The sequence below is a fragment of the Taudactylus pleione genome, unplaced genomic scaffold, assembly GCF_031769625.1.
Source record: "Taudactylus pleione unplaced genomic scaffold, aTauple2 ptg000289l, whole genome shotgun sequence".
Taxonomy (NCBI): domain Eukaryota; kingdom Metazoa; phylum Chordata; class Amphibia; order Anura; family Myobatrachidae; genus Taudactylus; species Taudactylus pleione.
The window spans coordinates 2,228,405-2,242,681 of record NW_028284691.1 but is presented as its reverse complement, the minus strand read 5'-3'; the positions used below and the strand labels follow the sequence as shown (position 1 = coordinate 2,242,681).

General features: G+C 42.4%; 1 protein-coding gene across 2 annotated transcripts in view; it reads right to left on the bottom strand.

Annotated features, from left to right (window-relative positions):
- Positions 1 to 3,429: 3,429 nt before the first annotated feature.
- Positions 3,430 to 14,277, bottom strand: part of NEK4 (NIMA related kinase 4) — a 70,445-nt gene continuing 59,597 nt past the window's right edge. For both annotated transcript variants that reach the window (XM_088482480.1, XM_088482481.1), the window contains exons 13-16: positions 10,214 to 10,272; positions 7,350 to 7,549; positions 6,426 to 6,559; positions 3,430 to 4,487 (exon numbers count right to left, since the gene is read on the bottom strand). In XM_088482480.1, the coding sequence (XP_088338606.1) occupies positions 4,395 to 4,487; positions 6,426 to 6,559; positions 7,350 to 7,549; positions 10,214 to 10,272 (486 nt within the window). In that variant the 3' untranslated portion in view covers positions 3,430 to 4,394. The remainder of the gene's footprint in view (positions 4,488 to 6,425; positions 6,560 to 7,349; positions 7,550 to 10,213; positions 10,273 to 14,277) is intronic.

Below are 14,277 nucleotides of genomic sequence, written 5' to 3'. Positions count from 1 at the left end.
AGGAGGCTGGCCTGGGGAAGGAGCGCTGCCACAGGGCCAGTCGGCGTGTTGCAGAGAGGGCTGTGTGCAGCGGGAGAGGCGCCGGCTGTGAGACAGGGAAGGCGCGCTCCCCTGGCATGCATTTAACCCCCAGGACGCCGCAGCGCTACCGCTCTGCTGCGGTCCGCTGTCCCAGGGGGGTAGTGGAAGCGCAGGTTTTATACCTGGCTCCACGCTGCAGCCAGTCCCCAGGGAGCCCCCTGCCTGGGGACTCTGGACCATGTAACAGCGGGGACCCACCAAGGGACCCCGCTGCTTACCTTGCTGTCCCCCTTGATTCCGGCCATGGTCCGGAACATCTGGGGTCACCGCTAGCTGTGACCCCAGATGCTCACCAGCATCCCCGGATCGGTACCGGCGTTCTGGTACCGGCGGGGGTGTAGGGAAGACAGCATGGACGTCAGGACTGACTGTCCATGCTGTACATCCAGATGTGCAGCCACAGCTGCATGCAGGAAAACTTCAGGGGCTCTTCTTAGCCCCCACTCCAACAGGTGCACCCGACTCCGGCCGGGCACCAAACTAAACTGAGGTGCCTTGGCTCGGGGTATAGGAGGGGGACCCTAGTGCATCCTGGGAGGCTGAAAGCTTAACTCTATGGTGCCCGATGACTGACGTCACACCTATACCCCAAGGTATCCTGTGCATACCCTATGGACCCTGAAGTAGAAAGAGGTACTATAGCACAAATTGCTAAATAAGTTAATGCTGGCTATAATAGAAAGGTGTCAGAACACACAACACATCGCAGCTTGCTGCGCAGCCGCGGACCAGTCAAGAGTGCCTTGCTGACACCGGTATATCACCAAAAGCGCCTACGATGGGCATGTGAACGTCAGAACTGGTCCATACAGCAATGGAAGACGGTGGCATAGTATGATGAACAGTATGTGTCGTTTATCTGGGGAAGAGATGGCTCCTTGTGCACTATGGGAAGATGGCAAGTTGTCGGAGGCAGTGTGATACTCTGGGCAATTTTCTGCTGGGAAACCTTGGGTCCTGACATTCATGTGGATGTTACTTTGACACATACCACCTACCTAAACATTGTTGCAGACCAAGTGCATTAAAGGCAATGGCCTCTTTCAGTAGAATAATGTACCCTGCTACACTACAAAAACTGTTTGGGGATGGTGACATAGGTGTTGACTTGGGCTCCAAATTCAAATTCATGATCTCAATCTGATCGAGCACCTGCGGGATATGTTGTTAAATCAAGTCCAAACATTGGAGGCCCCAACTTGCAACTTATAGGATCGGTTGCTGACGTCTTGGTGCCAGATGCAACAGGACACCTTGAGAGGTCTTGTGGAGTTCATGCCTTGACGGGTCAGAGCTGTTTTGGCTGATGAGGAGAACCTACAAAATATTAGGCAGGTGGTTTTAATGTCATGTAAGTAGGAGACATTAAGCCTAATTCACTGTTGTACGCAAACCCGATGGTGTGTGTACAACACCGATAATGACAGATCTGTGCATATACATGATCAGTACTGCACATGTGCAGGTCTCCTGCAAGATCACTCGCAATGTCCCCCAGCTGCCGCATTATTGACATGCTGTGGCCATTTGAGCGCTTTCTTGACGTCCCCATTTTGTTGGTGTGATGAAGCCAGGGTCTGCGTCTTCCTATTCAGATTTCCTGGCCTCAGCAAAGAGAAAATACTGGCCATCCTGCGTAACCTTAGGGTTACTCTGATGGCTGATGTTTTCGTAGATGATCCAATGCTGTGTCCTCAGACACAGCAGATCACAGAAGCTGGCAGGAGGCGTCTATGTACACAATGACACCTCCTGCAGCATTAGCATATTTACACACAGCAGCTGCATCCCAACACCCAGCCGCTGTGTACACTGCACCCACCTCTGAATCAGGCCCATTGCCATTTACTAAGTATCATCAAGTGGATTTATTGGCATTAGCCAACTGTTCTGTGAAGCTTTGTATGGCTGTAAGCTAATGCATTTTCGCTATCACATGCGCAGTACAGGCTAACGGCTTGGAGACCTGGAATAATCCTTTCATAACGAGACCTGTATTTATTTAAATTGTAATACATGTGTATTGTAATTGCAAAATAGGATCAGCCTTTTAATTTCTTACAGGATTTGTTTCAGAGAAACTGGTAAGCTTAAGTGATCATATGGCAAATTAAATCATTTGAAAATGTACTTATTACTAATTGGAGAGTGATTTTTGTCATAGAACGAAACATAATGATATGATTTACACCTTTAAATAATGCCAACTAACAGAATGGACAACACACATGGCACTCCCAGAAATGTCCATTAATCTGGTAGAAGGTGCTAAGCGATTAGTGCCACGTTTACTGCAATTAAACTTAGCCCTGATGATTATTGTGTCCACCGTAATAATAATGGATGAAATACATTTATGAAAATGAGTTAATGGTATTCCAGTAAATTATTTCTTGTTTTAAGAAAGACTGTAAAATAGAAATGTTTTGTACAAATGTGTGTCCACACACGATAACTTTTAAAAGTATATGGGTGATAGCTATGTTTAAACATAATTATGGTAGTGTCCTTTTTATATGTACTTCACTGTATATGTATAGTATCTATTATACAAACCCATTATCCAGAAAACTGCAAATTAGATTAAAGAAAAACAGCAAATCTTTCTTGGTCCCGCAAGTCACTTGAGGCTATTATATCCATTATCAATAAGGAGGGCTGTGCCAATTATCACCCAATATACCTTCAGAATAATGATATCAACTCTATGCCAAAATACTAGCGAATAGTCTCAACACCGTGCTTCCCACACTGGTTCATTATGACCAAATCGGTTTCATCCCTGGTATACAGACTAGGGATAATATGCGGTGTACCATTGACTTGGTTCACATTATTAACTCTTGAAAAACCCCTTCAATTGCACTATCCCTTGATGCCGAAAAGGCATTTGACATGATATCCTGGCGATTTATGTCCTACACTTTACAGAATTTTGGTTTGTCTGCCAATTTTCTTAAAAGAGTTGAAACTCTCTATACTTACTTCTCGGCTAAGATCATGTGAATGGTGTTCCCTCAGACCCCATGATTATAATTAATGGCATCCACCAGGGGTGTCCTCTGTCTCCACTCATATTCGCCATTGGCAGACAAACCAAAATTCTGTAAAGTGTAGGACATAAATCATGTCAAAGGCCTTTTCGGCATCAAGGGATAGTATAGTTGAAGGGCTTTTTCAAGAGTTAATAATGTGAAGTCAAATTGTGTGCAGATCGTGCGGAGATCGTGTGCAGAGCTGCCGGGGAGAGTTTCAAGGGAAATCGTACACAAATCGTACACATCGGCTGATCATGAGCACCTTTAGTTTACTTCCGTGGGCACCAAATAATTATATTACTGCCCTGACATAATCTGGGTCATATTGATGTAAAACAGTTAATAATCTTGCTAACAAATTCCAATATGTGGACGACAGGTACAATTTTACACATTAAAAAAATGTGATTTATTAAAAATGAAAATTATGTTGTAAATTGGATCTTCGAAACATTGTCTCTTTCACAAAAACTGTACCACAAACATTAGTGTACACCTGTGATACCTATACAAAGTTACATATAGCTGAATTTAAATGAAATCCGTCAAGTTCCCATTAGTATATAGACAGAAAAAGAATAAAGTGCATATATACAAGATGGGTGAGGGGGCAGGCGTAAGAAATAGAGAGTGCAGTGACTGCTTGGAGCTGTGGTGTAACCATGGCATTATCTAGGACAGGTTAGGTTTAGGATAACAGGAGTACCCAGTTGTTACCAGGGGAAGCTAGACCTGATCTGAGGTAAAACCTTTTGTACATGATCTAGGTGATTACACTTGAATTGTTATGTTGCTGCAATTAGAGACCATGCAACAACGTATTTTCCATCGGCAGAAAGGCAGGAAAAGAAAACCTCAAACACTTAGGGCATATTCAATATGGACCCATGTTGGGGTGTGATCTGCAGGTGCCCACCTTGACGATACTTTCGGCAGCCCAGCATATCTCTTATAGGAGTGCGATGTTGCGGTTCCAACGGTTGCGATTTACATTGTCAGCATCGCTCCAAATTGAATTGCACCCATAATATAATATTCCCAACATATGTCTTTCATTGCAGCCTTTCAAAACTTCTCTAACAAATGTTCTGTAATTGATCACACAATCTGAAACATTTCTCTGTAAGTTTGGCAATATTAAAATATATTGCTATGGATGATCCCTCTGCACAAGGAGGAAAATAGCACAGATTTCTGTGAATTTGTATAAAAATGTAAAAGAAAAAAATTGTAAAAAAAAAAATACGGTTTTAAGAAACGGCCTGTCTGATCCATCTACAATTTGAAATTATCTTCAAAAAATTTCAGTTGGTGAACTTTCTGGTTGTAGTCGTCATACTTCTCTCCTAAGAGCTTCTGTAACTGCAACTGGAAAAAAGACAGAAGGTTATGCAATGGAATGGTCATATATAATGGAGCAGAAATGTACGCTTAAAAACAGAAAGATAAGAAAAAGATGTATTCCTTTACAGCCGTCATTTACTAATCTGCAACATTGTTATCTAATTTTTCCCAACTACAGTAATTAATATTATTTTATTTTTTATTTCTTTAGTAGACACATCCAGAAAAAAGTGATTTTCACAAAACTCTGTATTGCCATTATACATACATTTCAACCCTATGACAAATGACAACTATTTTTACATCTAGAAATAATGATATTCGTCCCACACTAGCGCTTCCCCTGGTCACATGTGCCCTTAGTAGCTATTATTCATATGGAATAACAAAATATACATAATGCGATATTGTATAAAATGAACAACATCCAGTGAATTAACTGAAACACTAGTAACCATACTAAGGGCAGATGTACCAGGGGAAGCGCTAGTGTGGGACAGATATCATTATTTCTAGATGACAACCGTTCATGAAAGTAAGGTAGAACTTTCACAGAACGACAGATCCAATTATTATAACTATTGTTACATCACCACTTTCCAGCACAGAGCAAAGGCATCCTGCTCTCCATTGTAAAGCTGTATTGTTAAAACAATTGTGTTCTCTATTAGAAAGCGGAGATGGTGAATCACTTACTACCATTAGGACAACCCTTACATTATGGGGGTATCCAATTAGCTGCGGTAAATTACCGCTGCAAATTACTTCGCCCGGGGCTATCGAATTAGCCCCGAAGCCGGCACATATCAATTCCCTATAAGAAGGTGTTTTTCTTCCGATCGCGGCAGAGAAAATACATAAGTACGCGACTGAGAGAAACAGGACATTTTTGGCCGTAAAAAACGGGGTTTAATTGGATAGCACGATAAAAACATCGTAGAAAAAAACCTGTTTTTTACGACCGAAAATTTATTGGAGCTATTTGGATACCCCCTATGTGAGATGAATGATCACGCAGTTCAGAGAATTTCATCTATTTCTGATTATACAAAAGCAATATTTTATTATTATTATTATTATGGTGCTATAACACTGCACAACAATGAAAATGTTTCCGATGTGAAAATAGTTACTTCTAATTGATCTCAGCATGCAAAGAATGAATATGACATATAAAACTCTCAGTTAGCTCTGAGTTCCGAGATATAGCCCATTTATGACGATGTAGGGTTATTCCTAGTGAAGTGGGCATAATGGAGAGAATCTTACCAGCAATCTGCAATCCGCGCAGAGGGGGCGGGGCCTAATGACCCAATTAAATGAATCAGTTATTTGTCCCCACCCCCGTTCAAATATATGCGATTCACGGGATTACCCACAAAAGATAACTGTGGGGCACTGAGTGACAAGCATAGTGAGCGATTCCACCAAGACATTTCAGCAATGGAACAAAGATATCAGGGTAGGTGAATCACTACTGTTGGACAGTGACAAGAGATGCCCCAGAAGAGGAGTACAAGCGACAAGCAAAGAGAAAGCACCCCCATGAATAGGCCACTATATTAGATAGTACTTTCGTATGCTGTATGTTTGTTTTGTATGCTGTATGTTTGTTTCGTATGCTGCAGGTTTGTTTCGTTTTGTGTTCTTATTTGTGATTGATAGAAAACAAATAACAGTTGTTTTAATTCAATCAAGAAAATATCAGATTATTTTAAAATAGCTTTTCACTATGACTATATTACTAATGTACATACAGTATAGTGCAAGTAGTGTAGCTCAAAAAATAGAGCTAGTAAAAACATTCTGAAATCATTTTAGTTTTTCTTGACCTCAAATTAATAATGTATGACTATTTTTAGAAAGGAAACAAATTAAAAGTATTAATTTGTTGTACAGTGCAATCATTATTATATTATTCATACAAGCACTTAGTGTGTCATGGATGATAAATTCACCTACCTCTTTTTGCCTTTCATCTTTTCTGTTCATGACAACATGCACTTCCTCCAGGACCTTAACTCCAAGGCCCTGCACTACGTCAGCCCTCAGGGCTTCAATCACTCTGCGGAATTTCTCTGAGACCGTCACAGTATCTGAACAAAGGAACATGTGACATTGTTCTAATTTCAGGCGTCTCTGACATAAACCCATCCCACAGTTTCAAAATGTATTTACAGATATGAAGAAACTACATTAAACTAAATGAGGGCAATTTACTCTTATTGAAATATTACATGAGCAACGGTTGATTATTTGGGGGCTCTTGATGCATATGTAGGAGTTGAAAGAAGAGTTGTGGCAATAGTACAGTCCACTTTGGGGGTCTGCACCATTTTGGGGGAAAAATATTGTTGCGGATCAATTAAACATAAATGCATTAGATTCTTCAATAACAGCAATGTCAGAAGTGATGACCCAAATTTAAGATCAAACGGGTGGAATTCCATATCCAGAGATGTATTATTAGCATGTCCTGGGGAAAATGTAATTTTTATATTAAGAGTTAGACATTACGTGTGTACATCCCATAGTTATTGTTGATTATAATACAAGGGCCTATGAGGCCTAGAGCTGTAGGAGGTCCAAAACTGGAAATTCAGAAGAAACACCATCCCCATCCATGGAGCGAGTACATGTCATGTAGATGGGTACACTGGGAAAATTTGGGATCACACAGTACAATATTGCAGTGTATGGGAAGCAAAACACTGTCAGGATACAGACTGCAGATTTGGTCACAGGAGAACAAAGCCACATGACCTCACCGGAAGGAATCTCATAAGCATTGCTTTCATTTGTATAAGTATTGTATTTGTTCTCAGTTGGTTACCTGTAATTGGTAAATAAGAAGTAACATCATCAGCGATTACTCGGCATGCTCACCTGAAGGTAAGTCTTGAAAGCTGATATCCTCTGGGTCCTCAGCCGCTCTTCCATGTAACATTAATGTATCTCTGTATCTTTTGTGGAGTCTGAATTCATTACAAGTGGCTGGGGGCATTTGAACTTTGTCTTTTTCCATGTGTAATGTTTGTGTCATTAGACTGACCAGATCATTCATGTCCCCAGAGTCTGAGTATTTCCTGAAAAAAACATCATGTAAAGACAGCAATACATCTCATATTATTTTATAATTGAATAGTCTGACTACTAGTTTGAATAATTTGTATTACTTACTATTAAGAAGAACCATAAACAGTAATTCACATGAAGCATATATTCCATAGTATCCCCCACACCCAACTAGCAGAATAGCAATGCCTGAACCATTGTGAAGATCCCTGCCTCAGGCGATACTAAGCCCCTCTCTTCCCCCTCTATAACATGGATTTCTCCTGCAGAGAGCACAACTGAAGCTCTTCCACATAGTATATGAGAGTGACTAAAACAAGCAGGTGCAGGCATCTATTCAGTCCTCACTACACACAATGTGTTAGAGTTCTGACCTTTAAAACTGACCTATAAAAGAGGTGCACAAGATAAGAAAGGAAATATATTAGTGTGAAGTGTGGGGGCTGAGGTCATTTTTTACGCACTCCTAAATTACCCTTATGTGTTCTCACATCAAACAAAAGAATAAAAAAAAGCTGATAAAAACAGAACAAGGGTTTGAGATCACCGGAGTTCTTCTGGCAATGCTGACACAAAGAATATTGCACTTTTACTTACTACTGACAGATCATTGGGCATTAATGTTGCTGCTATCTTGTTACTTGGTATTACTACTACTAGTAATTCACTTCATTTTATATTATTACTGCTGGTGACATATTGCTGGACATTATTTCTGTAGATATATTATTTGGTACAACTGGAGGTTTACTTAGTGGGGAAGAGGACCCTGCTCCTAGGAGCTTACAATCTGTCTCACAGCCTTCTTCTCTAGCACTTCTATGACAGCCTTCACCTTCCCAGCTGTATTTTGCATGGAGAATTGTGTTGCTAATTGTTACTTGTGCTCTGTTTATAAGTTGGTTACTGTATGGTAATGTAATGTTCTCTGTACCCTTTACTGTATATGTACGGCGCTGCGGACCACTTGTGGTGCCCTATAAATAAAATGTAATAATACTTCTGCGGATGATATACAGATGTGTCCACATACACATACATCTAGCCTCCTTGCGAGTTAAACAGCCCTCCTAGTCGCACCATGCAGTGATGCAACTCAGTAGTGCAGAGAGTCTTTTCATGCAACTTTTTCCCTTAAAATGCAACTTATTTGCAAAGTGATGCGAACAGGACGCACATACAGCTTATGCTGATCAAAATGATATGCGGTATACCTATATTCTGTGTGCTACTGCATATGCATGCGAAATACTACGTTACAGTGTCACAGCCGCCGACACTAACGTAGCATTTCACATGCAGATACACTCACAGTCGCTCGCAGAATATAGGCCGCACATCACTTTGCAACTAAGACGCATTTTAAGGGAAAAAGTTGCATGAATAGACGCTCTGCACTTCTGAGTTGCATGGCCCTCAAACATTATATGTAACGTGACTTATAACGCACGGAGGGTAGATGTATGTGGACACATCAGTATATATTGATACATGTGGCTAATTATTGGCAATACAACTAGTGGTGACATATTTCACATTACTAATGTAGATGGCATAATGTAGTTAATGACTTTTACTTCTGACCATTGTTGGGCATTACTGTTGGCATGTTACTAAGCATTACTGCTACTGCTGTACATAGTAGTGGGCATTAGTTCTATTGATAGTTTACCAATAGCCATTACTTTAGTATATTGCCAAGTATTATGGCTACAGCTATACATATTACTTAGCATACTGCTACTATGGAGATATTACAGGGTATCACAATTATTATTGCCGATATATTAAGGGCCATATCCAATTAGCCCCGAACACTGTTCAGGCGATAATTGATCCCCGTGATCGACGAAAAACTGATTTTCCGCCGATAATCCCTGGTTTTCAGAGATATTTTTTTTTCTCCCTATCCTATTAATTCGGGCGAATTAATAGGATAGTTCGCCCGTTAATACATAGGAGCCGCAATAAGCTCGCGGCCCTATGTGATCTCGCCTTTTTTTGGTCGAAAAAAAGGCACTTATAGTGGATTACTTTTCCGAACACATCAGGTCCCGAAAAAAAAACCCTGATAAGTGCCGCTGTCAGGCCGACTTCGGAGCTAATTGGATAGCCCCGGACAAGCTAATTAGCCGCCGTAATTTACCACGGCTAATTGGATATGGCCCTTAGTGTTGCTAATGCTGTCTGCTTATTCACAAGTGTCCTAGTAAAGATAAACAGTGCAGGGGGATCACTGTATCAGCACACACTGATCCCCAATCAGTTGCAGGTGAAATATCAATAAAATAAATTGCTCATATTTACCAAAAGTAAACAAAATGAAAGTAATATGCATCTATTTGGAGGATGCATATGAGGTCCTCACAATCTAGCAGCCCACCGTTTATCTACAGTAATTAGATTTATTGCCATACTTTAAAGTATTGTTACAGTGGAATCATATAGAAATGTCAATGATTAAATCTGAACTTGAATCTGAAAATAGTAGTAAAAAGAAAAAAAAAATCTTTCTAGTTGTCAGAATGTGTTGTGCCTGCATAGCGCCTTTTATGTACAATATTTGTCTAGAAAATATTTTATTACTACATTGATTGTATGAAGAGTTACTAGTACGTGTTGTAGCACTGAGGAGTTAACTGTATGTGTTGTATTGTAGCACTGAAATAATTTACCTTTCTTTACAATCTCCTTCAGATTTGTCGGTGGAACTGGTGGAGGAGCTGAGATCATCCTGCGACAACAGATGTACAGAATTTAGCTTTTTCTGTGTTAACCGAAATGCAATTCGGTTATTAAACAGTAAAAATATAGCAGGTACAAGGTGACCAAGGACCATGGTTAGTTTTCCACTGTGCAGATGAAGGGACAGATTAGATTAGCCGCAAGGCAGCGGTGTACGAGGGTACTCAGAGGCATAATATTTTAGTATAATGCTGCTTAATTTTACCCGTTATCCACATAGATGTGAGCACAAACCAGCAATGTTTTACGTATCATAATACCTGGAAGTTCACCAGCTACACCTTGTGGCTAAATTAATCTGTCCCTTATATTTAAATAGGCAAACCATATATGAGCTAAAAATGTATACTATATACATAAGATAAACATTCTCTCAAAGGTATTAGCCAGCATTATGGACTTTTGTAAGTTTCACTTTTTTTTTTAATTTATTTTTTTCTCTATTGGAGCTTCTCATACAAAAGGTATACAGGTTTCAACCGTCATAGTGACACTAGATAATAAAAATAGGATAAAACACCCAATTCGGATAAACAACAAAGTCAACTAAACCATTGAAGTGTCATATCTCAAAGAGAAAGGCAAATAAGCACAGGTATCACATTATTATACAAAATATAATAAAAAACAACGTGCCACATCACACATTGACTGGTACTATTATATTGTAATATATATCTAAAGTAGGGGTGAGCGGGTTCGGATTTCTGAAATCCGAACCCCCCCGATCCGAGGCCGATCCGAGGCCGATCCGAGTCAGGCTCGACTTTTCCCGCCTGACTCGGATCTGAAATCGAGGCAAAACTTCATCATCCCGCCTTCCGGGTCTCACGGGTTTTGGATCCTATATAAGGTACCAGCGTCGGCGCCATTTTCTCACTCGGATGTGGACAGTGAAGAGGGAGGGTGGGAGTTAGGGCTGGCTGGGCTGTGTAGTGTAGTGTAGTGTAGTGTAGTGTAGTGTTGTGCTGCGCTGCGCTGTGCTGCTGTTGTCCATAGGGGCTGTGTCCACTCCTTCAAAGTCCATAGGGGCTGGCTGGACTGTGTTGTGCAGTCAGTTGTCCATAGGGGCTGTGTACACTCCAAAGTCCTGAGCAGTGTCCCAGTCCTAAAGGGGTGCTGTAGTGTTGTCCAGGGGGTGCTCTGTCCATCAGGGGTGCTCCCCCCGTGCAAAAAAAAAATATTTTTTTTCTGTGTTTGTGAATTGTGTGCACTGTGGCTGCACGTGCACCAACAAAGGAGCAGCACCAAGCATGCGCCTGTGTCCCATTAGTAAAGGGCTGGCTGGCTTGTCCGTTAAAGGGTGCTGTAACCCCCAAAGTACACTCCAAACAAAAAAAATATATATTTTCTGTGTTTGTGAATTGTGTGCACTATGGCTGCACGTGCATCAACAAAGGAGCAGCGCCAAGCGTGCGCCTGTGTCCCATAAGTAAAGGGCCGGCTGGCTCATTTCTTAAAGGGTGGTGTAACCCACAACGTGCACTAGTCTCCAACAAAATAAAAAATTATTTTCTGTGTTTCTGTGCGCCTTAGCCGCACGTATATATCAATATAACATAAATGGTGGACCAAACTTTCTCCGATAAAAATAAAATAGGGAAAGATCAAGAACCACTTCCTCCTAGTGCTGAAGCTGCTGCCACTAGTCATGACATAGACGATAACATGCCATCAACGTCGTCTGCCAAGGCCGATGCCCAATGTCATAGTAGAGGGCACATACAATCCCAAATGACAAAGTTCAGGAAAATGACCTTGAAAAAACATTTAAATCATCTGAAGAGAAACATAAACTTGCCAATATGCCATTTACGACACGGACTGGCAAGGAACGACTAAGGTCTTTCCCTATGTTCATGACTAGTGGTTCAGCTTCACATGACGATGGAAGCCCTCCTCCCGCTAAAAAAATCAAACGAGTTAAGCTGGCAAAAGCACAGCGAAGAACTGTGCGTTCTAAGAAGATATCACAAATCCCCAAGGAGAGTCCAAGTGTGGTGGCGGTTGCGATGCCTGACCTTCCCAGCACTGGACGGGAAGAGGTGGCTCTTTCCACCATTTGCACGCCCCCTGCAAGTGCTGAAAGGAGCACCCACAGTCCACTTGCTGATATGCAAATTGAAGATGTCACTGTTGAAGTACAACAGGATGAGGATACTGGTGTAGCTGGCGGAGGAAGTTGGCGAGGAGGATTCTGATGGTAATGTGGTTTGTTTAAATCAGGCTCCGGGGGAGACAGTTGTTGTCCGTGGGATGAAAAAGCCCATCACGGTCATGCCTGGGCAGAAGACCAAACATTCCACCTCTTTGGTCTGGCAATATTTCTATCCAAATCCGGACAACAACTGTCTTGCCATATGTACCATATGTAAAGGTGAAATAAGTAGGGGTAGGGACGTTAACCACCTAGGAACATCCTCCCTTATACGGCACCTGCAGCACGTTCATAAAAAGTTACTGTCAAGTTCAGAAACTTTGGCTAAGACCGTAAGCAGTCCAGGGACACCTAAGTCACGTTGTCCTGTTGTATCCAAGCGCCTGCAAACCACACCGTCAACTCCCTCCTCGTCAATTTCCTCCTTAGTCAGGATCGGAAGTAGTCCTGCAGGCCATGTCACTGGCATGACTGACTCTCCTATCCGGGATTCCTCCGGAGGATCCTGCATTGCTACGCCTCCTGCTGCCGCTGCTGCTGCTGGGAGTCGTTCATCATCCCAGAGAGGAAGTAGGAACACCACTACTTTTACTAAACAATTGACCCTCCAACAGTCCTTAGCGAGGAGGATGAAGTACGACAGCAGTCATCCTGAAGCAAAACGTATAACTGAGGCCTTGACTGCTATGTTGGTGTTAGACGTGCGTCCGGTATCCGCCATTAGTGCAGTGGGATTTAGACAATTGATGGAGGTAGTGTCCCCCCGGTTCCAAATCCCGTCTAGATTCCACTTCACTAGGCAGGCGATACTGAGACTGTACAGAAACGTCAGAAAAAGTGTCCTCAGTGTCCTGAAAAATGCAGTTGTACCCAATGTCCACTTAACCACGGACATGTGGACAAGTGGAACAGGGCAGACTAAGGACTATATGACTGTGACAGCCCACTGGGTAGATGTATCACCTTATGCAGCAACAACAGCAGCGTGACTAGTAGCAGCATCTCAGAAACGCCAGCTCGTTCCAAGGCAGGCTACGCTGTGTATCACCGGTTTCAGTAAGAGGCACACCGCCGACAACCTCTTAGAGAAACTGAGGGAAATCATCGCCCAGTGGCTTACCCCACTTAGACTCTCCTGGGAATTTGTGATATCTGACAACGCCACCAATATTGTGCGGGCATTACATCTGGGCAAATTCCAGCACGTCCCATGTTTTGCTCACACAATAAACTTGGTGGTGCAGAATTTTCTGAAAAGCGACAGGGGCGTGCAGGAGACGCTTTGGGTGGCCCGAAAAATTTCTGGCCACTTTCGCCATTCAGCGACTGCGTTCCGAAGACTGGAGCACCAGCAAACACTCTTGAACCTGCCCCGCCATCACCTGAAGCAAGAGGTTGTGACGCGGTGGAACTCAACCCTCTATATGCTTCAGAGGATGGAGGAGCAGCAAAAGGCCATTCAAGCCTATACATCCACCTATGACATAGGCAAAAGAGGGGGTATGCACCTGACTCAAGCGCAGTGGAGAATGATTTCTGTGTTGTGCAAGGTTCTCCAGCCCTTCGAACTTGCCACACGTGAAGTCAGTTCAGACACTGCCAGCTTGAGTCAGGTCATTCCCCTCATCAGGCTTTTGCAGAAGCAGCTGGAGAAAGTGAAGGAGGAGCTAAGACGGAGCGATTCCGCTCGGCATGTGGGACTTGTGGATGAAGCCCTTCATTCGCTTTGCCAGGATTCCAGGGTGGTCAATCTGTTGAAATCAGACCACTACATTTTGGCCACCGTGCTCGATCCTAGGTTTAAAGCCTATGTGGTGTCTCTCTTTCCGGCCGACA